The sequence below is a fragment of the Platichthys flesus genome, chromosome 2 (genome assembly GCF_949316205.1).
Source record: "Platichthys flesus chromosome 2, fPlaFle2.1, whole genome shotgun sequence".
Taxonomy (NCBI): Eukaryota; Metazoa; Chordata; class Actinopteri; order Pleuronectiformes; family Pleuronectidae; genus Platichthys; species Platichthys flesus.
The window spans coordinates 18,737,898-18,764,803 of NC_084946.1; the positions used below are offsets into that span (position 1 = coordinate 18,737,898).

The window sequence follows — 26,906 nt, forward strand, 5'->3', positions numbered from 1 at the left end:
CTTGGTTTGAGCATTTTGGATAATGTAAGTGAACAAAATATATAACATAGGTCTGGTTAATTATTAATGTTGCATAGTATATCTTTTTTATAGGAAAACATAGTATAGAGTTCTCATAATGACTTCATACATGTCTGTAACGCACATTCCTCATGATTTACCAACTTAACTTTAACACCAACAACGTTACAGCTGGATAGAGTGATATTGACGAACCGGCTGCTCGGTGTGTGTGCTTTACCTTTCGGTGCTGGTCGTAGTTGCGAATGAATTCTCGTAGCTGCTCCTCTCGGCTCTCCAGTGTTGTGTACAGCTGCTGCATCTGACTCACCAGGTCGGCCTTCTCCCCTTTTAGACGCTTACGGTCAGCTTTCATAGCTGCAACACAAACACACACTTTCACCACATGCACGTGGGTATGAAGGAGAACCTTAACTGAGGACTTCACTGTCCAACACGACAGAATCAGACCAGCAAGGCAGTGAGGATTGGAGTGGACCACACAGACACAAAGCTTTGTAGTTGCAGCAGCGAGCCACTAGGTGCCACTGTGCCTTCTGTTAATGAGCAGCAGGAGCTGGTGGTGTGTGTTTTTTTTCTGTTTTCGCCCAGAAATGGCCTGAAGAAAATGATGTAATCATCTCAAAAGATAAGTGCCACTTATTCCTTCACACATGAAACCGTTTCGGTGGGCATGTGCACACTCTGATCGCTTATCCGTGACGAGACAGATTGGATCTGATCTCTTTTAACTTCATTCTCCCACAGAGAAACCTCAACGGCGATGATGCAACCGTGGGGGCTCTGTGCAGGTGAAAAGAAAAAAACTAAAAACCAAACCACACCGAAGCCCTGCTTAGCGTTTGAGCTGAGGAGGAAGAGACGAGGCTGGGCCCTGTACTTTTCATAGCTGCACACGAATGTCACTCAACGAGCATTCCTGCTGTCAACATCCAGCGTCTCCATGTTACACACTCCACATTCAAACCTGTTCTGCAGCAGTTGCACGGAGCAGATTACAAGCCGGCAGTTGAACACCTGTATTTCTCCAAGCACAGGAGAGAAGCATTCGAGGAAACAGTGGAGTTTTCAGTTTCCCCCTAAATCAATGCAGGACTGACATTTTCTTTTACCCCTGTCCCAAATGTTGGATTGCATAAGAGCTTCATTTGTTTTCACACAACATGGAACAAACCAGTATTACACAATCAGCAGTGCATTCCAGGTCACATCTATACCACATTACATTACATTACATTCCATGTCATTTAGCTGACGCTTTTGTCCAAAGCGACTTACATTAATATACGACACTAACGTTTCTGTATCTGTGAGTGATGGATGTTAATTAAAAATCTGCAATCTGGAATTTGCTTGGCTGCTTGTCCGGGGGCGACGCCCATTTCTGAGACGGCACAATGTCGAAACACGTGCACGTAAACTCCGCCTGACGTCTCCGCTCACCAAACCTCTGGGTGCACATTCTTTCAGACCTTTGACGAAACTGAGTTACATTCGCTTGTCAGAGGTGAAGATCAAAACATGACTTCAGGGAACAGGGAGCTAATGATTTAAACCAAAACTGTGACTTTTTTACGACGATGACATATTGTTTTTTATTTGGTGCAGATAATTATGCTGTTTAACTTGTGTAAAAAGCAAATCTCTTTATTTGCAGAGCAATGTCCTGGGGGTCCACAGCAGCTTCTATTCAGATTCACTTTAAAGACAATATTTTTAAACCTGAATCATGCACAACATCTGTGACTTATGTAGACTCAGTTCAGTTGCAACATATTCCTGCCTGATATATATTCACATGAGTTACACTTCCAACTAAAATCTTGGACAGCTTCTGGAAAGAAGGCAGTGTGCTGCTTATTTAAGTACATTTACTTAGTTACATTACTTAAGCACATTTTTCATGCATCTGTATTTTAATGGAATAGATTCACTTTCGGATACTTTTTTGAACTTTAACTCCACAACATATATCAGCATGTATCTGTACTTTCTGCTCCACTACGACAGGTAACATTAGGCTCCGCCTCCTGTAGCAGCAGCACTCACTGGTGAACAAACACCTGTAATGGAGTCCGAGGAAGCCGAGACTGTTGCAATAGGGACTAGGCTACACTCTCGAAAAGTACTTTGAATATATTTAAAAGCAAGTAGTTATCTATATTTGAGCATAAAACGTAATGCAGCACTTTTCATTTTACTCGAGTACATATCTGCTTCATGTATTTGTGTTTATCAGTGAAGTGAATTGTTTGAGTACTTCCTCCCCCGCTGTTTTCCCCTGACCTTGTAAGGCCTCTTTGGCTCGGTCCAGCTCCTGCTCTTTGTCGCCCAGCTGCACGCGGAGCTCGGTGGCTGAGAGCAGATTAGAGGAGCAGCCGCCCTGCGTGTCCTCCAGGTCCTTACTCAACATGTCCTTCATTTGCCTGAGCAGGTGGACCTCCTCTTGAAGCTGGGCGACCTCCTCGCGCAACAACACTGGGGAGGGTGGAGAGAGAGAGAGAGAAAGAGAGAGAGAAGAGAGTTAGGGAATTTGGAGTATGCGGCAGAGGAGGAATGTAGAATGTAAATCGACTGGAGGTGTGCAGGCAGCAGGAAAGGGAGGAAGTCATATCACAACGCTGGATTTGAGAGGATGGTTGAGATAATGCTGTTAATTTCTAAAATATAAGTTTCAAGCTACATGCCAAACACCCAAAAGACTCACAGCCCCCCCCCCCCCCCCCCCCCCCCTCACATGTGGCTGCAGGTGTTTAGTTAAATTCAGATATATGCTGGATGACATTCTCAGGACTGGAACCAGGGAGAGGTTCATGGGTAAGTGAGAGACAGCGGCCTGATAAGACCTAATCGATTATCAGCAACAACAACACTTGAGCCACACTCCTCTGTGCTGTGTTTTCTATCTGCTCTGAAACGCCTCCCGAGCCTCAGGGGGAAAAAACAGGCGAGCAAACAGGAGCCGGAAACGAAGGAGAGGACGCGGTGAACTGAAGTGGGAACTAATGAACAGCGGCCGGTCGACACGTTTGCCCCGAAAGAGGACAAGGAAAATGAAAAGGATGAGAGGAGTATAGGTTTTTAGTCCAGTCAGGGAGATCCACAGCAACGACACCGGAACAATGTGTCGTAATGATTTATACAGCAGGCATAAAGGTAGAAGGTCTGTTCCAGATGGACGCACTTTTTTCATTAGAGCAGGGACAGACACGAGCAATCAAAACTTTAAAGTCCATAACTCCTGGTGAAAGAAGAGTAAGTAGTACTGCCCAGGTAATGAGAGATCTGCGTCCCATGAATACATTCTGTGTTAACTTTTAATTTGTTCCCCATGTGTGTTGTGTATGTAATAACAGAAGAAGACTGTAAGATGTGTTTGTTTGTAAATGTGGGGTGTTGTGTGATCCCAAGAAGGGATGGGCCAAATACATTAGCATGACACAGAAATAAAAAATGTGTGTGTGTGTGTGTGTTTGTGTGTGTGTGTGTTTGTGTATGAAGTCATTGTGTTTATGAGTGAATGAACAATTTGGAGCCAAAGACACGCTGGGATATTATAACGAGTGTTTCCCGCTGCATTCTGGCATTTTATGGATAAAACTAATTTGAAGGCTTTTCAAATCTGTGAGTGCATGCGTGTGTGAATTTTATAATAAATAAAAGTAATAATAGCCTTCAGCCATGGTAGCAACTGGAAGCTTTAATGTTAAGTGCATAAAAGAGAAAACTGTTAGACAGATAAAAACTGATGTCAAAAATGTTTTCTCATAGCAGCCGCAGGGACGTAAATGTAATTACTGGCCAGAAGGTAGTCACATAAATAACTGGCAAATTATACCAAATATTTTGCTGTAGACAATATCCAGATCCTGCTCTGGTGTTTAATTATAAGTTTTCAAAAAATATACCCATTGTTATTTATTCATTCGTTATTGTCTATCATTCAATTCATTATTTCAGCATATTCACCTGCTATCACTTACCAATAAGCACAAATTATCACCATAGACAGTATAAAAAATAAAGCCGATTAAGAAGTGCTTAAAACTGCAATACTACAGAGCACCAGCAGGGGTTGGCTCCAAAAATATCTCTGGTGCTATAGACTGCTTTCATCAGTCAAGTTGCACTTAACACCCATGTTGGTCCAGACTGATGATATCTGGTGCTGGTTATAAGATGTAGTTTCAACGTGGGCACCAAAGATTAGTTTCACCAATTCAGGATCAGACCAAATAGGAAATAAGGTCAACATCTGTTCCTGTATTGTAGCACTGAAAAATGACCTTCATTTTATTGTGAAGTCACAGTGACTTTTGATCCACATAATTTAATAATCTTATCATTGAGTCCATTTTTGCCAAATTTGAAGACGTCCCCTCGAGGTGTTGAGATATCAGGTCCAACAGAATGACACGGAGGGACAACATATAAATATAAACCCCTGGAGCCACAGCTGTAGCGGCACGGAGGCAATTTATATGCTGATCCCTATACCACTGAAGTAAACTATGTAAAATGTAGGTGTGAGTGTGAGGAAGTACGTTGTGTGCAAGGTTTAGGGCAAGCACAGCGACACACTGTGTGCTTGCACGCCTGTCTCAGAGCGCAGGAGACAGAAGGTCTCCGCAGGCCTGCAGCCAGACGTTTGGGGCTGCTGCAGCTCCGATAAGAGACGAGGGGACAGTCCATCGGTCTCTGTCCAAACACGTGAAAGCTCCACCAAGCATGTGAGAAAAATAGTTTATTTCCCAGAGAGAGAAATCTTTCACTGCCTTCCTGCTACCTAAATCCGCTTATTCATCGGTTTACCTATAGGCTCTCCAATATTTGTCACAGGGAGCTCAGCTGCTGCTTTTGATGCTGCTGGACAGATGTGTGCGTTTTTCTGAGAGTCTTTGTTGTGCCTGGCTTAGTCTCCAACTCCAAACAGGCCATTTAAATCACCAGCTGCACTCGCTGGGAAGTGACAGTCGATCTTACTCCTGGTTTTACGGCAGCTGTGTCAAGCAATTCAGTTACTCATATTTTCCTGGAACATTTATGGAGGTGCTGTATGTGAGAACGCAAATGTCCAAGTGAGTTGCTCCCGACATTTTCCAAAACTTTTTCTGCCAGGCCCGTATAATACAATTTCTGGAAAGTGTCCGAGTGAGCCCATTTGAGAATACGGCAGGAAAACGTCCAGAAGAATTCACAGTGAGCAATTGTGTGATTACGACATTTTTAGCAAACAGAAAATATACGAATAACTCACGATGATATAGACGCGTCCATCAAGTAAAAGAAGGCAACCAAGATGTCCAGGTGGAAAGATTTTGTGATTCCTGTATGTTCTGCTCAGGCACGTACCCTTGCCTGATTGCTATACAGACATTTTCCTGTTGTTTTGAGCATGGTTGACTTTATTTGTTCTTCATATGTAGAAGACAAACTCCATAAAATTCCCAGACAAAATTTTCCAGGTATTTTCCAGAGTTCATGCCTGAAAACGTCTTTAGCTGCTCAAAATAAACAGTCAAACATCTTTCTCTGGTTTTCTAGAGGTGAAATCCCAGCAAAGAAAAAAACCTCACGAGATTTCCCAATCTTCTCCGACTATGTTCTCATTTCACATCTAAGAAAACGCGTGAATGGACACAGATAGAAGAGCTGCTTCACTGCCCACTGGTTTGAGTTTGAGCAGCATCGAGAGAACTGACAGACACAAGACGTCCTCCTGTACTGTGGATAATTTACCTCCACATACACACACACACACACACACACACACACTGTTTCATGGAATCTACAAAAGGCGAATTGAATTGACAGGAGTCATATAAACCCTGCACGCTCCCTCAGCTCTAAACCTTAAGTGGCTGTGCAGTGAGCCTGGCCGAGCTATTAGAGTCCGCCCACACAAGGAGAGCACCGCACTCGTCCTCCTCCTCAGCAGTGGCCCATTCAATTAACTGCTCGTCCAAGGCTCCCATTAGAGTGTCCATCAAAGCCAGACAGGAGCAGGTCAACACACACGCAGACACACAGACACACACACACACACACACACACACACACACACACACACTCACTGCTGATTAGGCTTGAGAGAAAGCAGAGGCTCAGTTCTCTGCTCGCAGGTTAAGTAAGGCCTGGTAATGTGTGAGAGAGAGATTGGTGGTCAGAGAGCTGAACCCGTCTCCTCTCAACCATGTGCAGAATTAAAAAGGCCCCATTTATACACTCCAATGATCAAATATGCTTAATATGAGCTGTGTTTGAATAGCGAACTTTATTTAAAGTTTTTTCTCTTGTCATAATTTAAAAGGCGTTTTCTGACTAACTATTCTCAGCACATCCACTACGGTTTTGATTGTTTAACAGTTAGAGTGGTTTCACAGCAGGTGAACTGACGAGGTCCTGAAAAGCTTTTCAGAACAGGGTTGCCCTAAACTCCACCATAGTTTAATTTTGCTTAGATATAGTGAAAGTGTCAGTCAATGAAATATTACAAACAAAAAACCTGCAGATAGTTTTGGGCCAAGGGATTTAGATTTTTTTCCACCACCCCATTAAAAGACAGCTGTACCTCCTGAAGCATTGAAAAGAGTCAGGGATCACTAATGACTACTTGTATTATGGATTCTCAAATTATCTACTTGCCATCTAGTCTAAGCTGACATATTAAAATGTCAAGTTCTTTGCAACCAAGCTCAAAAATATCCATCCATCCATCATCTATACCACTAATCCTCCAGGGTTGCGTGGGGGATAGAGCCCACGCGTGCGTCATCCTACCATACAGAGACGAACAACCATTCACATTCAAACCTATGGTCAATTAATAGTTAACAATTAACCCAACCACAATCTGCATGTTTTTGGATTGTGTGGGAGGCAGGTGCACTGGCCGGGGGAAACCCAACAAGAGAACCTGCAAACTCCTGACATGAAGAGCCCAGCCCAGTACTGTGCAGGGACAGTGCAAACCACTGCACCAAAATGTCAACCTGCCACCCAAATATTCCTTCTGCAATCATATGAAACAGAAAAGCTGCTCCTCTGGTATTCAATCTCTCTAAGGTTTCCCAAACTTCACCATTTCTCTGTTCACCACTGTTACTGCTCTTGACAGGTTCAAAACTCTGGTGCCAGCCTACAGGGCAGAGAAGGAAACAGCACCTTCCTCCATCATAACCATGAACCAAAGTCTACTCCCCAGCCGGGCATTGTGCTCCTCTGCCTTGGGGGACATAGAGCTTTCCCGTCACTCAAAGGACACATGGCTCATGTCTGTCAAGGCTCTTCTTCGATTGGCGCCACAGCTCTGAAATGGGCTGCACACTGACACCGACCAGACTGACATCATGGGCTTAAAACCCAATTTTCAGACGACAATCTAAACAGCTCTTACATGCATTGACTAATGGCTTTTCAATTAAATACATGAAAATCTTTAGACACTCATATTCACTAAACTTGCTTTTAGTCATTAAAATAATACAGCTCTTCCTTCAGTGTTGTCTAAAGTGCACTGTACGTATTGTGTGCACAAAAGCATCTGCCTCATGATCGTAATGTAAGTGACTAGTTCATAAACAGTGTCCACTCTGGATAGTTCCCAGACCAAAGTGACAACAGCTTTTATAGGGACTGTGTGTTTTCATGAGGACTAGAAACGGAAAGTCATTCCAATAAAAACTTGACAATGAGGTCTGAGGACTGTTGTGAGGCATTCGTCTTAAATGATTTCTTTAATGCTGTGAGAGGCATAAAAGTCAGACATGCCAGAGACAGTGATCGTAGAACTACATGGCTACAGACACCTCTGTTTGTTCTATAATTTTTGGTGAAATGGCCTGTAACTAAACTAGAGAACTGTATTTATGTAGCACATCATGAAACCCCCAGTTTCAATGGACCTTAGTCAACCTGACAGCAAAGCCATGAAAATGAGAAGTGCGGACTGATAAGGGTGTGAGAGATGTCTGCAGTGACAGCCGCCAACTGTTCTGCCCCGAGGACTGACAATGTGCCCGACTGTCACTTTCCCACCTCAGTCTCCCTGACAACTCAAATCTGTGTAATTTTGTTTTGTGCCGTGGTTCCACTCGGCTATTTCTGTCCAAGACAAAGCCAGAGGGGACGACGCTGCCCGCCCCCCCCCCCCCCCCCCCCTGCGCTCGTCTCTCAGGTGCAGTAAATGATAGTTGGATAACAAGGTCATACATTATTTTACATCTTTCCTACAGGATGTGGGCACGCAGCTCTGTCATAACCGACCTCTTGTTCTAATAGATGACTCCTGGGAACAACGTAATTACTGTATATTAAAGCTCTTACATGGAACTTTTCTTTTTGGTTGATTTTGAGGTTTCTGTGGACAAAAGCTGCGCGGTGTCCACTGTTAGCTGTCTTAAAAAACCTTTGTATTGGAAGGAGTGAAAAAACTTTTCTCTTCAGATTGGTTTCACTGTAATAACATATCATGAAACAAGGACCGCATCATCCTTTTCACAGACAATGTTGCCTGGAATATCAAACCACACCATCACACACAGATGTTTGCACCGCGGTGAGATAATGTTTGGTAATTATCATTCTAACCTCATCCATCTTGGACCGTTGGTCTGTCAGGGTTAGCCTTTAGCGTAGCGCCTAGCCCAGCCCTCTTCTGTTTCCTCTCCTCCCACCTAAACATAGACTTCTTCCAGCTTGACTGCCGTAAATCAATTCTCTGACCTCGAGGGTAGTCCGTCCCAACGACAGACATTGAGACGTTGAGAATAGTTTATAAAAAAAAAGCCAATTTTCTCCCTGATTGTCTCATTTGCTGTTGTCGGTCATAAAGAGAGTGAAAAACTCCTTGTAGGGGCTTTAACATTGTCTTGTTGGACACTGGAGGAGTCAGGTTCAGAACATCGTGACCATACAGCTGTCAAAAGATGTACCACGTCTCATGCATTTACCTGGAAATTCACGAGGCTTTTACACGATGGCAACCTGGTCTGTGGAAAGAGGAGCTCTAAGAACATCAGTGACCTTGTAAACTTGAATGTTATCATCATCAGTGTGTAGTTCATTACTTTGTACTTTCTACAATAATTCAGAAATTACAGTGGTTTCAGTTCAAGCAAGACATTAAAGCAAAGCAACATCGTCTAATGGCGCATTTCTCAAACAGGTTCCTCTGCAGCAGATAATTAAATCAGTAAACATGAGGACACCCATATCAAAGTTTTCTTTATATGCACCATCCTTTCTATGCGTCATAAGCAGTATGACAAATGTTCAGTAGGGATGCTGAGAGGGTAAAAGAACAAAAGCTTTTCTGTAACTCACTGATTGGAGCAAAGCTGCTTCAAATAACCAGGAGAAGTCTTTAAAATGTTTCCTCTGAGTCTCGAGATGAGCTTTTCTTTCATATGCTCCTCTTTTTGATCAACTTCTCCCAGAATTAACCAGTGAAAACATCAAGAACTCATTTCCCAGGAATGTGTCCTGTTCATGTGAAATGGAAAACATTATGTAAGAGTGGATCTGCAATGCAGGTGACTGTGTTGACTGAAACTGTGAGTCTCCCTGAGGGCGAGCGAGCGGGCGCCATGTCTCACTGCATGAGAGCTAAACGATACCGGAGCCAAAGGTTATTCCTGCATCTTCGCCCAATATACGTTATCCTTTTCATACAAAACTAATAATACAATAAATAACAAAAGCTTTATTGATGGATATGAATTTTTCTCTGATCATACTTAAATGATTTAAAATCATAGGTCATGACCAGAGGATCGTCAAAACCCAATAGAAACAGAATGTTGAACTCAGCTATTTACATTCAGTCCTGCACAATGAAATCCATATTAAAGACAAATAAATTGTTGAAAATACAGTATCAATTTGATATTCCATTATAAGCTTCAGAAATAATCACTGATTGCATGATTGGTCTATTAATTAATTAACTGAACAAGACAATTATTGTTGTGGTTATGAAACCCATGACAAACCTGTTAATTTCACTCCAGGGTTTGGAAAATGAACCCAAGACGTGGAGAAAAATGGTTTTATCCAATGAGCTTTGGAATCATGTTTGTTATGTTATCTAATCTGTTTGGAGCACAAAGTTGAGTTATATTAGTTGAAGCAGAGCAGAGTCGTCCCTTGTTGCAGCTGGATGACTTGACTCCTGTGCGTACATGTGTGTGTGCACCTTGTCTGTTCTGTTCTACACTGCATTATGAGAGGAGCATATGTCGGCAGCAGCAGCTCTGGACTCTAATGATTAATTAATGACAAATTACAGTATAAAGATCAGTTGAGATTGTCCTGGGAGAAGACAGCAGTCTGCTTCAGCTCCTGATTAAACACATCGTGCAGGTAAACACAGTGGCCTTGACAGAGAGTGGCTGGTCTGAAATAACCCATGGAAGTAATGCGTGGAGGAGCAATAAGCCTGATCTTATTAATAATCTCTGTTGCTGTAGGGTCTTTTCCTCAGGTGACACTCTGTCTGTCTTAAGAAAATGAACTGCACAGGAGAGGATGTGTTAAACAGGTGTCAGCACAAACCGTCTGTTCCTTACTACGCTTTTATGTCTCCTATCACATCCTCTGTGTGCAGCAGCGCCAGTGGCACGGCTCTGAGGAACGCACACTTCAGGATCGATTTTCATAAAATTCTGTGCAGACGTTCATGGTTCACAGACGATGAATATTAATGAGATGGTGGTGATCACATGTGCCGACCGGGGCTTCCAGTGTTTGAGCAGCCACAGAGTGAGCCTTGTGTGCTAACTTACACTCAGAGCTAATTTTACATTCATTGTTTTGATTTAAAACTTCACGATTGGTGCTAGATTGGATCACTTGAAGGCCCTTGCTTCAAACACCAGCCACCAATCAGAGCATTGCTCAGGAGACTCTCTTTAAAAAGAAGAAGAATAGAAAGAGATGTTTAGTAGCTGTGTAGACCTATGTGTTGATAGTTGATTGACTGCACTTTCGCATGTGGGCTTGTATGCTTTGTATGTTTGCTTTAAATGTATGGCGACACCTTTTGTAAGCTATGGTTTTTGCATTAATTATATTTTGGGTGTGGGAGTCGGCCATTAAACTGCTCAAACAAAACTTGGTGCCTGAATCGATGGGGATCCTCTCAGATTTCCTCTACATCTGACCGCATAAATCTCAGCATTGTTGTAAAGAGCATCTTGCCAGTTGCTAGAGTGGCTCTAGAAATAAATCTATATAATAGATTCTCACAAAATGACATATTGGTAAAAGGTCTGTTTGGTGTTTCTCCTGAAATAAACATCTTGTTGACAACTCAAGACAACAGGACAATCCAAACCCTCCGGAAGGATTTGTGAAAGAATAGCATCAAATGAACTCCAAACCCAAATCTGACAGAAAGACACAAAGAAGGGAGAGAGGGAGAACAGGCTCAGACTGAGAGGATTAACAAATAAACACATTCATCCTGTCAGAGGCTTCCACCGAGTCTCACATCACAGGGAGGTCAGGTGGGTGGGTGGCACAGGAAGGCTGCAGCGATTAGCAGCGTTTTTTTAAATGGTAGGTCGGACTATATTTAGCTTCTTTATTGTTAATTTGTACTTAAGTCACAGGAGGACCCTTTGCCATACAGGAGCAGAGGTGGTATGGACTTGTGTGGGCTGCAAAGATTCAAATTGGTCATGCTTACTCTCCAAATAGCAGTGACAGGCCTCAAGTGTATCTCATACACCTCAAATCCTGATTCCTGACAGCACGTCACCATGAGACTCTTAACACTGCACTTCCTGCATCCTGAAAAGGCCCCTGCGAGTCGGGGTCAGTTCCGCTTTCCACTCAGGGTACCACACTGCCTCTCTATGATACATATTGACTTTAATAATGCATGTTGCTGGCTCTCACTGCTGCCTGACCAGAGTATTCACCACTTAATGATAATTCATCTGTGTCAGCAGCAGAGTAAAACTCTCTGTGTCAGCACATCTATACAGTTTGAATATGGATGTTGATCATTTATCGTTTTTTCCTCTGAAAAATGGACTTGAACACGAATAACATGCTAATATGGTTGGAGTGTTTGTGCCCGAGCCACTGGAGCAGATCAGAATAGCTGCAGCGAACACCAGGTCCTGCACGTTGCTTGTGAACATGCTCAATTTTGTTTACGTAAGGATGCAAGGACAGTATACCTATTAGTATCTATGAGTAAACAGTGTCTCTTGGGAACAGCTTCCAGTAATTAATTGCCCCTGGGTTTATATTACAAGTAAGGTCAGTGCAAGGATGCCAAGTGCAGAAAGCTGTAATTGATTCACACTTTCATTATGTGCAGGTTAGGCTGGCTGCCAAGGATGTACCACTGGAACTTGGATCAGGCTATTTCTAACGCTACTGTCAAGGTCTGCATTGGGAGAAACAGACCCTCACTGGGACCTGCCCGTGGCTTCAGTTTGCTCGATGTCAATTAGCCAGTGATTGAGCAAATTAACTTTAAGGACATGGAGGCTCTGACCAGCAAACAGAGCTTCCTCTGATTAATGTAGTGACAATGAGCTGATGGGAGCATATGATCAGTGGATATCCTTGTTTTTAATTCAATCACTGATGGAGATCACAAGTGATGATATAGAGGCTCTATCTCTCATTTCAGCCAATCGTGTGTTCAAGAAGATTTGACTCAAACACTGAATCTGCTTCAATGTGCCCTGCTCGTCTCTGTGCAGTGAAATATATATGAGAGGAGACATTCTGAGGACACCAGTGCCTGAGGCTGACATTTCCTACTTAATGTGTTTTTTTTAAAGAAATTGTTTGACATTTACAAGTTCACTTTCTCATCAAAAGTTTGGTGAGAAGGTAGATACCACTGTCACATTTTTACATAAATATATCACTGGAGCTAGTTTAGCTTATCTTGGCTTAACATAAAGATCCAGGGGAAACATTTATTAGAAACATCAGGTATTAAAAATGTGATTGAGCAGCATAGATTTAAATGTCTTACTAGTGCGCGCTTTAAAAGGTGCATGGAGGCAGATTCCCTTACCCTTTGAAAAAGTAAGGCTAATTCCTCATATTCCGATGCTCTGATTGGTTGTGGGTCTATCGAATTGTATGCACACACTTTTTAGAACCCTTGATTAGGCCCCTTGAAAATCAACAAACAACTGAGAAGATCCAGATCACACACATTTGAGAATTGGTCTGGCTATATACCAAGCTATGATCCCATATGGGCAGATGCTGGAGCGGAGCCTCAATATATATAACAAGTGATCCTGGGTGTTGTCTTCTTTACTGCGGACTGAACTGATCTGTTTGAAACAGCAGAGAACTGGGAATCTACATGAGTTGATACATGACCTCCCTCATGTCCTGCAGCAGAATAATCCAACTGGATTCATGTAGCTGGAGCTGCTACTGAAGCTTATATGTAAACTATAAAAAGTCTCACTTATCGTGTAACGTACAGAAACTAACCATTAAAGTCTATGCAACCTGCTCGGTGCTCATTATCACTGAGTGTAACAGCAGTGGAGATGATGTTCTTACTTTATCAGCTCACACAGAGAGTGAATAAACATAACACAACAAAAACATCTCGTCACTGTGATGCTGATGGTGTCATCTACCTATTGGTCAAGCTCATCATCTTACCATGACCCTAGGGTTCATAGTGCAAGAGCCACAGTAGAGTTCAAACGAAACGAAGACCTACTCAATCAAAAACCAATGCAACACACGTGAATGTTAAATCCTGTTGATGTCGTCTGACCACAGAATACAGATAAGTTCTCAAAGACAGAGCCTTGTTCCCTGGTCTGAAAAACAACTCAAAAGTATCTTTTAACATCGTCAATCATCACAATGCTCCTTCATTCGCTGGAGGATATTTCGGATAGATTGTCCCTCTGTTCTATTTCCTCTCATGTGAGCATTAGCACGTCTGCTGAGCTACTGATGTATAATATTCTGTAATACTGTTCAATGTCTGAAACCACTCCAATCAAATACAATGCTGAGAGAAGATTAACAGATTACCATGTTATCCATATGGACATGTATGTCATATCTAGGTCAGAATGGGGTTCTGATCTGAAGTAAAACAGATTTAAATAAATCTGAGTTGATGGACAAAAATAAATTGTATAAAATAACTCTGTGTACATTTTTGTGAATAGAATGTAAACAACCTGGTGATTTTGTCTGTTTGTCATAGAAAACAAGGCAGCATTAGACATCAACGTTGGTTCTGGGGAAATTATAACAAGGAACAAAGAATGTTAACCTGTAATTTAACTATTATCTTAAAAAAAAGTGATAGAGAGCGTAGATAAACATAGGGATAAGAGATGATTAGGTTTTATTATTATTATTATTATTGTTATTAGAAGTAGTAATTGTTGTAAAACTAGTGAAGTAATAATAATAATGTTGCAGCTGATTGTGGTTAGAGTAATTTGGACTAATTCAAATATAATGTAATCACTAAGCCAGAAAATCTAATTCTATAAAGATCCGCAATAAAGATATAATCTGTAAAGTACCTGGTATCAGTAGCTGTCAAAAAAATGTTGTGGAGTACCTTTAAATAGTTTCCTCTGCACTTTAATCCACTACAGGTGTTAAGCAACATAGTATTTCAAAAATAAACATTAAACTTGTACGTAAGTAGGGTTCCTTATGTTTACTCTCCAGCACTGATTACTGTACTGGACGCATCACATATTATTTAAATGACGAACATGAGGAGGTTCAGTCATGTGGTTTGGTTGTGACTCTCGAATTCCTCTCAAACAATTTCAACGTGGACACTTACACACATACATGTCAAATTCAGCTCACTCACACAGCACTGACACCAGCCGGTTTCATGGCCCACCCCCCCACCCTCTCAACACACAAACAACGTCTTCACTTACACTCCCCCCCCTCCCTATCTCTCTCTCTGTCTCTCTATCTACCTGCCTCTCTCTCTGTCACTCACCGGCCTTCCCGTCCTCCTTCTCCGACCTCATGGCCTCCTCGGCACAGGCTCCACTCGGCTCCACTGTCAACTGTGGTGTTGGTTCTCATAGCAGGTGAAAACAAAAAACGAAAAAGAAGGCACGCACACACTCTCTCTCATGTACAGACCAGAGCACACACCATTCAAACCAACACACACAAGGCACCGCCACAGACAGCCGCTCCCAGCCCTTCTTGCCGAGGCTCCACCCCCAGACAGGTTACCAGGAAGTTGTTTCCCCCAGGAGCCACTCAGCTACATGTCCTCCTCTTTTTCTTTCTTGTTATCAGTTTCTTGCCGACTCGCTGTATACCTGTTTAGTGACACGCCCAGGCGCAGCTAGGTCAACTTTCAGCCGACGCCCACCCCTTGCTTGTCATCTTTCCTCCCCCATAATAGAGCACAAACAACGAGGAGGGGGAAGGGAAAACAAGCTGCACCTTGGGCCTCAGGTGGAGCAGCAGGTGAGCCACTGGAGCTGTGACTCCACCTGATGGCCGAGAGCGAGCAGAAGCCAGCGTGTGTTATTACACTCAGACTAAACACAGAACAATCCTCCCCTCTGTGCGAGAGCGACGCGTTCCCTCCGAGCTCTCGGTGCCTTTGTGGCCCGCGACAGTTTACATTACTCACTTCCTGAATGTGGATGTGTGTTTTGGCCGGAGGAGCAATAGGAAAATAAACTCTGAATGAAAATGCCTGATAAAGGAAACATGACAAACTGGATTATTAACACGAGTTCTGCCATGTTTCTCTTTTCCAGGGTCCGGTCCATGACAGAACAGCCTGTCATGTTCGACGGAAACTTGGACACGTGTGAATATGGTCAGTAGAGTGCATACATCTGTCCAGGCCCAACTGTAATTTCATTTGCACATAGTTCTTAAACGATCCAAGACATTTAAAGGGGTGTCCTATATCTTATACTGGAACTGTATGGATCCTGCTCAGCTTTTCCCGGACAGTGGAGAAAAAAATCCCTACCCTCTATAAAACCCCATTTAAATCTGCTAAATCCAGATTTTTTTATTTGAATCTGCACCAAAAAGCACACCCTCATAAACCGTTTTTCAGAAATTAACTCCACAAATCTGGGCCTGTGCATTTCCCAGAGTTTGCCTTTCACCCTATGAAGAATGCAGGAGAAGATGGTCCGTGTCACGAGAACAAGAAAATCTCTTCAGGTTCATTTCTCATCCGTCCACCCAGTTTCATGGAAATCTGTTATGTCGTTTTTGCTTAATGCTGCTGACAATCAAACAGTCATGCAGTAAATAAATAGACGGGGGCAGAAACCTGACCTGAAAGGTAATACATTTAGGGCTCGCCCAGTTTGCCGCTGAGGGTCCTTGGGCCTTGAACCCAGAGGGACTTACAATCAGGTGGCTCGAGGAAAAAGACAAACTGAATTAATTAAGCCTGTAGAGCTCGACTGGATATGAACTTATTATGAACTTAGTTTATGAACACCTGAGTAGCACAAGTAGCATCTTAAATCACGAGTGTACACATCATGTGTGTTTGTGTGGAGGAGAGGTTTGACTTCAACCTTTTGCATTTAAGAGCCGTGACAGCAGTTCAGAGCGGTCGAGCCATTTGTCCTGCTTGTCGGAGGCTGACGTCCAGCGTTTTGGCTGCGTTCAAAGATCAGATGTGCTCTAACCAGACACTTGTCACATGAGGCAATGGATCTGTCAGTCACACGCTGACACCTCAAGGACTACGGGCAGCCTCATCCTGCCGGAGATCAGAGCCGAGACAAGAGATCGCAACGATGACTCCTCTATAGTGGACAGAATTAACATCTAATCATGAAAGTGCAGTGCGAGTGCACGTCCTTCTCAGAGGGACTTTGGCATCTCATATCCGCTTTGATTAAATTGAACCCGTCTGAATACAGCTGCTTTCATGTGAATATGAGTTTTTGAGCATAATTCCAAGGTCACGCTGCAGCCTGCTTCACAGTATTGCTTTCATCCCGACAATTCTTCAGTCTGAAGTGATCTGCTCCTCAGTGTCCGCACTCTTCAGATGAACTCCCCTGTGTCAGGGTGTCATTCATTTGCTTTGCTCACATTACAGCCAGGAGGAATCTTAAAAGCTTCACTCCTTCCTACCCTCTGCTCTCCTCCGCTGTATCTCTCTCCTCTCTCAGCTGCACACGGTTGACCCGTCAGTCTGCATTATCAGAGCTGGGGGAGCGTTGATAGAGGGTCGGGACGGAGCGGCATTATAATATTGGCTAGCCTTGACAGGGAAGAAGAGAGGAGGTGGAAAAAAAGCAGGAGGAGGAGGAGGAGGAAGAGGAGGAGGAGGAGGAGGTGGGATACTGAAAGCGGCGATGGACACTGAGGGAGAGATGAAGAATGAGTGACTGAGGTCACCACTGTCCCTGCTCATTGTTGATGATAATAACACAAGGCTTGTCTAATAGCCTCCCAACGTGCTCTGCCAGATTGGCATTTCTATTGCTCTACACACTCTTTGCAATGGAGAATAACACCCATCTTTATTATGAGAAGAAGAAACGGACATGGGGCTTATAGATTAAGCAACAATACACATGCGATCAATAGACTTTATGATCAATACCTCTTCTGGTGCGTATTATTACCGGCTGGCAGGTTTGATAACCACACATGAGGGACTGAGCGAGACTATTATCCTGAACCCCGCAGCCGCCTCTATAAAACATTTTATGTCTCAGACTCATGACAGTGAAGGAGCCTTGCTGCAGTATAATAAACTTTAATAAAACTCTGTTCAGATTAAAGCTAATTGCAAAGTGAAACGTTTTTCTCTGGCAGGAAGTCAGGGGCCCTAAGCAGGATTAGTTTGGGGTACCTGCGTCACAGTGGATAGACCAGCTTTTGTAAACATTCTACTAATACGGTCTATTGGTTTAAGTCACTGTTTCGCATTGCATACATACTAATGTCCCTTTTGTAACTTTAGGTTCCAGAAAACGTGATAACCTTCACTCGTGGCCCTGATGTCTTAGAGTCTCAGTTGCAAGCCATAAATGATCAACCCTAATTCAACGAAAGACGTATGACTCTGGGGGCCCCCTGGTGGCTGCTCAGTTGGCTTGTTCTTTGCATCCAGTTACAAAAACGTGTTATTCAGCCGCGATGAATCAAAGCCTGCAGTGAAATAACTAAGGCCCTCAGGATCAGGTACCCAGAACTGATGGTCCTCGGCCTGTGCAGGGTCCCTTTTCCCCAGAGTTCAGTCAAGGCGACAGCTTTGTGTCTTTTAACTGCCGGGATCAATCAGTCCACACACGTCCCGCTGTCACCAAGACAACACCTTGTAGTTTCCAGTGACACGTACCTTTGCCCAGCGAGCAGTCTGCCGTGCCGAAGTCCATCAGGCTGGATATCTCTGTCGGGTAGCACATGTCTGTCACCACCGTCTTCTGTCTGTGATGCACTGATGGATCTGCTGGGGGGGACAGCAATTATAAATGAATGCAATGTCACAGTCATTTAAAAATTGTTACACAGACTGTCATCACAACGTTTGATTTCACATTCACACATTTGCCAAATATCGAGGCAAAGATGTGATAACAAAGAGGAGGAGTGGAGTCTGGTGTGTACAGCTGTGGAGCTGCTGTGTAAAATCAGGTGATTCACTCTGACATGATGTCAATTCGACACACACCCCTGAGCTTTCACACAAATATGAACCTCTCCGACAAATCACTGCAGCTGTGTTCGGCATTTCAAACCAATAAGAACCCACACACACTGAAACAGTAATGATGCATTACTACATTTTTTCATTTCCTGGCTAACTTTTTACTTATTTCTAAGGGAATCAATTCAATCTCACGCCCATTTTCTTCATCTTGCCTTTCCACAAACATAATCCCTCCTTTTATGTTTTACATTTCTTTAGTGCTGCTCTGGATCATTTTTCCGCTCCATACATTCAGCTAATGACACCGATCCTGAGGTTTGTCTGCTCGTCCTTTTCTCTCCTTTCACAAATTTTTTTCTTGAAATAGACTCTATTTTCATCTTCAATGTAATTCATAGTAATATTTTTGGGGACCTTATATTGAATTGTTTCAATACTGTAATGGGAATTCTGAGAAATACACAAGTAGACGAACAAACTGTATTATGTCTTCAACGGGTTTGAGGAGAAAATATGTCACCACAACGTTGTTTGTGTCGCAGACTTCATAGCATTACAACGGAACAGATTATATCTTGAAGAAAACTCCCGATCCTGCTATTGATCTGAAATCTCTACACGGAAAAGTTATTCTGCAGATGGCATTCAGCCCTCTGAAGCTGTAAATGTCAGATTTCATGTCAGATTAGCCACGACAGCACCTCCAACAAAACCAAATTAAACTCAAATTAAACATGTCTTCTAGTTAAACCACGATCCTCATCTATGAAGACAGCAATAAGCAGCTCCCATCAGACGACTTCAGCTGCACCATCTGCACGGCTCCTCTTCCACAGCAAGGATCCCTCTCTCTTCCCTTCCAATCTGCATATTTTAACAGCTTCATTGTCATGGCTGAATGGTGTTTACCTAAACCGACGACCTTCCCCTCCCTAATCCCCTCCTCCGTCCTCCTGACCTGTCGATAACCGTTAAGGTGTGGCTCAGCTGACCTTTTCCTCCGTCTTTAATATGGAGATTGGACAGCAGGCGGGCTCGAGCTCAGCCGCTCTGCCTTACTTAACACCAGCGGTAATGAGAGCGAGAGGATAAAGCTGCGGGAAGTGAGACTAATTCAAAGACCATTACGACATTTAGCTGAAGGTGTTGGCTCTTATTAAACTCAAAAATAAAGTTGTCAGAGTCATTAACGGAGCTGGTATTTAAAGCGTAGACGAACAGGAAGCTGTGTGTCGATTATCACATTCTCCATGTGTGTTTCATGTAATTACAATATTTGATCTTGGTACATCAACATGTTCTGATTGTCTGAGCTCTTCATTGGTCTATGTCACTTCCCATTCCCGAGGGCCGTTTCGATCAAGTCACAGTCCATTGTATTTCAATGGGAAAACACCCCGTCATTGTGTCTATGTGAGTGCTGCATTGCATTTGAATATGCATGAGGCAGATTAGGAATATCCCTGAGGAGGGAGCAGTTTATCTGCCACCTATATTCTGCCTGTTAGAAACCACAGACTGTTTATAAGGACAGATGACAGGGCTCCTCTTCCTGATATCTCTGATCCAAAAACTGCTCTATTGCTCGTGTGGAGCCTCAGTTTGTGCCAGAGCGATCAAGGGATGGAGCATCAAGGTCCTGATGATACACATACTCGACAAATCATGAGTCAGTCTCAGCTGTCAATTATGATGTTTCACCCTGTTTCATCAAATTAACTTACAGAGCATATTCAATAATCAAAAGAAAAAAGTCTTGAACACACGGTGTGGTAAAAACCCAAAAATTTGATAATATTCTTTGATATTTGAGTTTTCGGTTTGCTTCATGTCCAACCTCTAACATGGAGGAGGCAGATTAATGATCTTTACTGCAGCCTGCCACCAGGTGGTGATCTAGAGACGCGTAGGCTTCACTTTTGCGGAGCTGTCTTGTTGTTCCGATTTTTACACAGTCTATGGTTGAAACCTACAGGTTATCGAAATGATGAGGCAGAGCTGTGCTGGTCTATATCTGTCACCCAGCTGACCAACACAAACAGCACAACCACACACAATTACTACGACCGAGGAATTACACAAGGTCACAAAACCTCACAAACTAACATTAAAAATTACTTTTTGACATTACATTACATTACATTTCATTTAGCTGACGCTTTTATCCAAAGCGACTTACAATAAGTGCATTCAAACCCGAGGGTACATACCAAGGACGACAAGAATCAAGAAAATACAATTTCTTCAAATAAAGCAAAACTACAAAGTGCTATAAGTAAGTGCCATTTAAGTGCTACTAAAGTGTTAGTTTCAAAAAGTTGTTAGTTTTTTTTTTTTTTATTCAAGGTAAAGTCGGAAGAGGTATGTTTTTAGTTTTCGGCGGAAGATGTGTAGACTTTCTGATGTCCGGATGTCAATGGGGAGCTCATTCCACCATTTAGGAGCCAGGACGGAAAACAGTCGTGTTTTTGATGAGTGTTTAGCAGTGAGGGAGCAACGAGCTGATTGGCCGAAGCAGAGCGGAGTGAACGGGGTGGGGTGTAACGTTTGACCATGTCCTGGATGTAGACTGGACCGGATCCGTTCACAGCATGGTACGCAAGTACTAGTGTTTTGAACAGGATGAGAGCAGCCACTGGTAACCAGTGAAGGGAGCGGAGGAGAGGAGTAGTGTGAGTGAATTTAGGTTGGTTAAAAACCAGTCGAGCTGCTGCATTCTGGATGAGCTGCAAAGGTCGGAGGGCAGTAGCAGGTAGACCTGCCAGGAGCGAGTTACAGTAATCTAGACGTGAGATGACCAGAGCCTGGACCAGAACCTGCACCGCCTTCTGAGTGAGAAGGGGGCGTGTCCTCCTGATGTTGTACAGCATGAATCTACAGGACCGTGTTGTTGCAGAAATGTTGGCAGTGAGGGAGAATTGGCTATCGAGTGTTACGCCCAGCTTCCTAGCCGTCTGAGTGGGGGTTAACACAGAGTTGTCAAAGTTAATAGTCAGGTCGTGGATGGGAGAGTCTTTCCCTGGAAGGAAAAGAAGTTCAGTTAATCTTCAGGTGGTGTTGAGACATCCACTGAGAGATGTCGGTCAGACAGGCAGTGATTCGTGCTGCTACCTGTGTTTCTGATCGGGGAAATAACAGCATTAGTTGGGTGTCATCGGCATAGCTACGGTAGGAAAAGCCGTGCGAGTGAATGACAGAGGCGAGGGAGTTGGTGTACAAAGAGAAGAGGAGAGGACCTAGGACAGAACCTTGAGGGACCCCAGTAGTGAGGGGACAAGGTTCAGACACAGACCCTCTCCAAGATGACCCATAATAGTGTGTGACCACATGACTTAGCTCTACTCAGGTGTCGCAGTGATTCTTGACATGAAGAGACATCAACAATACTAGGACCCTGAAACTGGAGCAGCTCAATGGAATTCAGCCGTTCATTTTATTATTAACATGTGACTTTTCTATTGTGACATGTTAAAATGTAGATGATCTTTTAAAAACACGTTCCTCGTGGCTGTATCTTGACAGCAGCCAGTGTCTCAGTTAGAGCTGACGAATGACGAATGAAAGTATACTGTGCAAAATATGCATTTTCAGTTCATATCAATTTGAAAGTGTTAATATTTCCTTGCAAATGACAAGGGAGAAAACAAGAGAAAAACACAGCCCTGACAATCAGAGGGGGGGGGGGGGGGGACACACCCACTAATGAGAATATGCTGAGACTGTGGGTTGCTGCAGAAACATGTTTTATTCTAATGCAAACCTGTGTAGGCATCACTGATGATGGCTGGAAACCCACTATAATTACCAGGCCATCCACTGTGTGTGAATGAGAGAGGGTCAGCTGTAAGTGCTGATTGGCTGAGAGCAGCTCTCTTAGAACAAAAGGTCACTTTATTGTTTCCATGTATTATTCTCCACCACTTAAAGGTTTCTAGTCTTTGTTAGAGGAGGAGAGCTCCAGTGTTGATCAGGGGTTTTGTGGTGCCGATTAAAAATTCAAAGCCTCAGCAATGCATAATGAGAGGATTTCCTTTTTTGTTAATTGCTTATTTTATGTATAAGAATGAAAGATGATTAAGTATTAGAACAAAAACAATGAAATGATAAATAACACTGGGGCAAAAAGGGAGATGAGATGTTTTATGTTCAAAATGACTCAGTTATAATCCTAAAATATAAAACCCTGCAGACTTCTACCATTTTTTGTGGTACACAATAGCAATGATCCCCCCCCCCCCATTGGCATGCAAATAACCATGGTGTTTAATGTTCTATTATTTCCTCTCATGCATTTAAATTGACACAACATAATGTGAGAAGAATTTGAAACACTCTCTAAATGAAATTTCACAGCAGTGCCGACAATGAATAAATTAAGAGAGCTAAATGATGTGAACCCTTTTGGGTTTCTAACCCTTGGCAGAACACCGAGCCAGAAAAATCTGGCCTGGTTACATGAAACACACGGATTGGGTTTGGTTGAGATATTCAGTATCTGAGTTTTTCCGCGAGGGACACTGATCATCCCGGACCCCGGCGCTCACAGGTTCCCTCTGTTACTGTCAGGCAACGACACATGGAGCTTGTCCAAATCCCAGGCACTGCCACATCACTACAGAATCTCCACTGATAGCTATTCTTAAAAGCATTAAACATCGAGAACCAGTTATTGATTTATTAAAAATCTTTATCTATGACCTTTGTGATGGAGGGACAGAAATCAGGAAATGGCTGTGTAAACAGGGGTGGGGCCAGGGGGCACCGATCTGATTGGCCCCCGAAGTGCCCTGTCATCAGTCTTTAAAATAATAACTATAATAAAATATAATAAAGACAATAACTGAGACATTTTTTGAAGAATAATTATTTTCTGTACTTTTTTTGAGAACACTAATTTACATGAGGAATGAACATTAAAGAAAATATATCAATGTTGTGTGGATTTGCTCAAAGTTATAGAGCAAACAGTAAACAAGGAGTAACTTAAGTGCTCATCTTACTGAATCAGGACTTGTGTATGGACCTTTGAAATAAAATTGGCCCCTCTGTGTAAAAATTGTGGCCCACTCATGTCCCCGGATTTAGAATTTCTTTTTCAAAATCTGCCACTGTGTGTCAAACCAGAAAATGACAAATTGCAGCCTCTGTAAATACGAGCTGTAAACATGTCATATAATAATTATTTAACAACTGCAGTGAAATACTTTGGGGCACAGTTGACTTAGTATTCAACGCGCTCTGTACACCAAGAGAAAAGCAACAGATAGATTTCTCCTCAGGGACAGATTGAGAGTGGAACTAAAAGCTATATATCGAAGGTCGAGCTGTCACATCTCTATTAAACTACCCAGACATGCAGACTCGACAACGATGTAATTCTTCTAATATTTTTACTTTGCCCGGAGCTAAAGGAAAATAATCCACTGTCTATTAATTTGTGTTTATAATCATACGAGACACAGTAAGTTAATTCTCCCAGTGCTCACACAACATTAGGCCTGGCTCCAAGGCTGCTGCTGTGCTCCAGAGCCTCTGGATTCTAAGGCTAAGATCACAGCAGCCGTCTGCCCCGAGGAAACGTGCCCAGAAACACCCCTCAGGGACGCTTCTATAACGTCGATGAGGAGGGATTGCTTGAGTTACTTGAGTAACCAGGGTTACTGCTGGTGTTGCTCAGCTGAGCAGTCTGCAGTTTTATTACACTTCTTTGGTTTTTATTATGTTTAGGTGAAAAGACAAAGATGAAGGAAGGATGCACAAAATGAACAAAACCGCTCAGCGCAGTTCACGGCTGTAAAACTAGAAAGTTCAATCACACGAGGATATATACCATGAGATTTCCCAAACTGCTGGACAACCAAAATGTATTCAGTTCATCTCCGAGTCCAAATGAATGTCTCAACCATATTCAAAGACATTCCCTCAAGCTCATAAAAGGAATTCCTCAAGGCGGCCCCGGGATATCACCTGCACAAGGCCCAAATGTGCTTTGTGAGGCCACCATGGCCATCACCTTTGACCCCCCCCCCCCAAATCTATTCAGTTCATCCTTGAGTCCAAATGAGTGTTTTAACCAAATTTAAAGAAATTCCCCTACAGCCTATTTCAGAGTTTGTGTTAAAAAAAATAGGATGGACAGACGGACGGCTGGACAACACAAAAACATGATGCCTCCAGGCACTGTCTGATCGCTGGTACAGAGGCTCAACAAGGTGATGCTAGGATGTCTGACCTTGGAGTCAATACGGGAGGATGTTGATATGCATCATCCTTCAGTGACTGGTACGATCATGTGAGTTGAGCTGGTGAGTAATCACAGTGGGGCTGACCTGCCAAACTGCAAAGGCTGCAGCTTAGAGCAATGTGATGGAAAAAATATATATCACCTCATCCCTCATGCTGGCTACCTTATAGAAATATAAACATAGGACAGATGTAGGGCAGCCCATCGAGCATTTGTAATCATTGTGGCTCAGCCAGAGAAAAAATGTGGAGTCCATTATGGACCAGAAAATAAATGTTTCTGTAACCCCAGAGGATTACTGTCATCTGTACACATCCAACACGGCTTCCACAAAGAGCAGCACAGTCAGCTCAAGGGGTGTGAGCCAGTGTGTAACACACTCATAATTTGGAGTTTTCTCATTAACTCTATCAAGGAAGTTATAATTGTGTTTGTTAGCAGCATGATCCAAAAAACTTGGTAGAAGTGTGTGCTATGAGCCAGGGAGAAATGTCGGTGCAGATTGAGATCAGGGGGCGGGGTTACAGTATGTTACATTTTTTTATATTTTCACCAATTTCTCAGAATTCATGGAACTTGGTGGGAAAAAGGGCACATTTAAGGGTCTAATATCGATGAGTGGCATTTGGTGGAGCTTTATTCAATTTAAGGAGACTGTTGGACCTTGGTGGAGGTATGTGCTCTACTGAGTGCCATCCTAGCTTATGCAGTTTGGTCTTTCCCCCAGAGAAACAGTACTACAGGGACACTAGAATACAAGACTGTCACAGCAAATCCCTGATATTTGTGTCAAAACTTTTGCACAACTTTGAAAACACAGAATTAAAGATCACAGCACTCTAGAGTTGCCATAGCAAAGTCAGATTAGGATTAAAATAATAAAGGAAACAATCTTAGAGAGAAGATGTTATTATGTTATTATTATCTTTAAAAGTCCTAAATGCAGCCGGATGACAAGACAAACTGGCAGTAAGCATATCATTATATGCAGACTACAATACACAGGAAATAAACACACACACAATCCCTCTGCTCATACACACATGCGCTTGTACACAAACACAGACTTTATGGCTCATCTGGTCGACTCTGTGGGTCTCAGCTGGTCATTGCAGGGCATCATCTGCCCTGCAATGACCCAAAGGCTTTGTGGGACCAGGAAAGCTAGATGAGGGTGGATTTAAAGTGAAGATTAAGCAGGAAAATCTGCCTGGAAAAAATCCAGCGCTAACACAACTAAAATAAAAACTCCTCCAGCTCACCTTGTGCCAAGGCCTTTGCTTTTACAGCCTTTGGTAAAAAGCTGAAGTGATGGCAGCTGCAGGCCGAGTGTGGGGACATTTGGAAAATGTGACATGTCTCTCTGACCTCTGTCCCCTTTAGGCCTGGGAATTGATTGGCAATATTTTCACACGTAGGCGTGGCAGCTCTGCCTCACCCATCCCAACCACAGCTGCAGGCTCCACGAGGGACCCTCTTCTCCCTGTAGCAGGTCTCGGAGAGGGGATGAACTGTCCGTCATATGAGGTGCTCATGAACAAATGCGGTTCTAGCTTGTATGGCACCATTGGCGAATGTCAAATGTCAAAAATCAATTTTGAGGAATTAAAAGAATTCCAGTATATAAACGTAACAATAAAATAAAGAATCAAACTATCACAAATTATAACAAATTGCTAGTACAAAAAAAACTTCAAGTAAATAAGATGAAAACAAATAGAACAAAATAAGTTTATAGAAGAAAACCTAGTTATTGAACAATTGTAATTTCAAACAAGAAACACACAAACTAAATTGCGCAATAGCTGCCATCTAAATCCTGACCTGTCTTGCTTTCCTCGATGCAAAGTCATCAATTACATCATAATACCTAATATGAAATATTCCCAGCAAATTGCACTGATCACAGTCCGACTGATTTTTTTTTTTGAATCACAAGGCTACTTTACAAAAATTAGATGCACTCCATACCTGCGCTCCCCCTCAGGC

The 26,906-nt window shown here is 42.9% G+C and overlaps 1 protein-coding gene across 4 annotated transcripts in view; it reads right to left on the reverse strand.

Annotated features, from left to right (window-relative positions):
- kaznb (kazrin, periplakin interacting protein b) overlaps positions 1-26,906 on the reverse strand; it is a 65,434-nt gene that overhangs the window by 11,443 nt on the left and 27,085 nt on the right. For 2 of the 4 annotated variants that reach the window (XM_062404321.1, XM_062404345.1), the window contains exons 2-4: positions 18,362-18,472; positions 2,308-2,499; positions 242-378 (exon numbers count right to left, since the gene is read on the reverse strand). In XM_062404321.1, coding sequence (XP_062260305.1) covers positions 242-378; positions 2,308-2,499; positions 18,362-18,472 — 440 coding nt within the window. Of the gene's footprint in view, positions 1-241; positions 379-2,307; positions 2,500-15,007; positions 15,243-18,361; positions 18,473-26,906 lie in introns of those variants that run through there. The other 2 variants (XM_062404328.1, XM_062404337.1) reach the window with 2 other exon arrangements.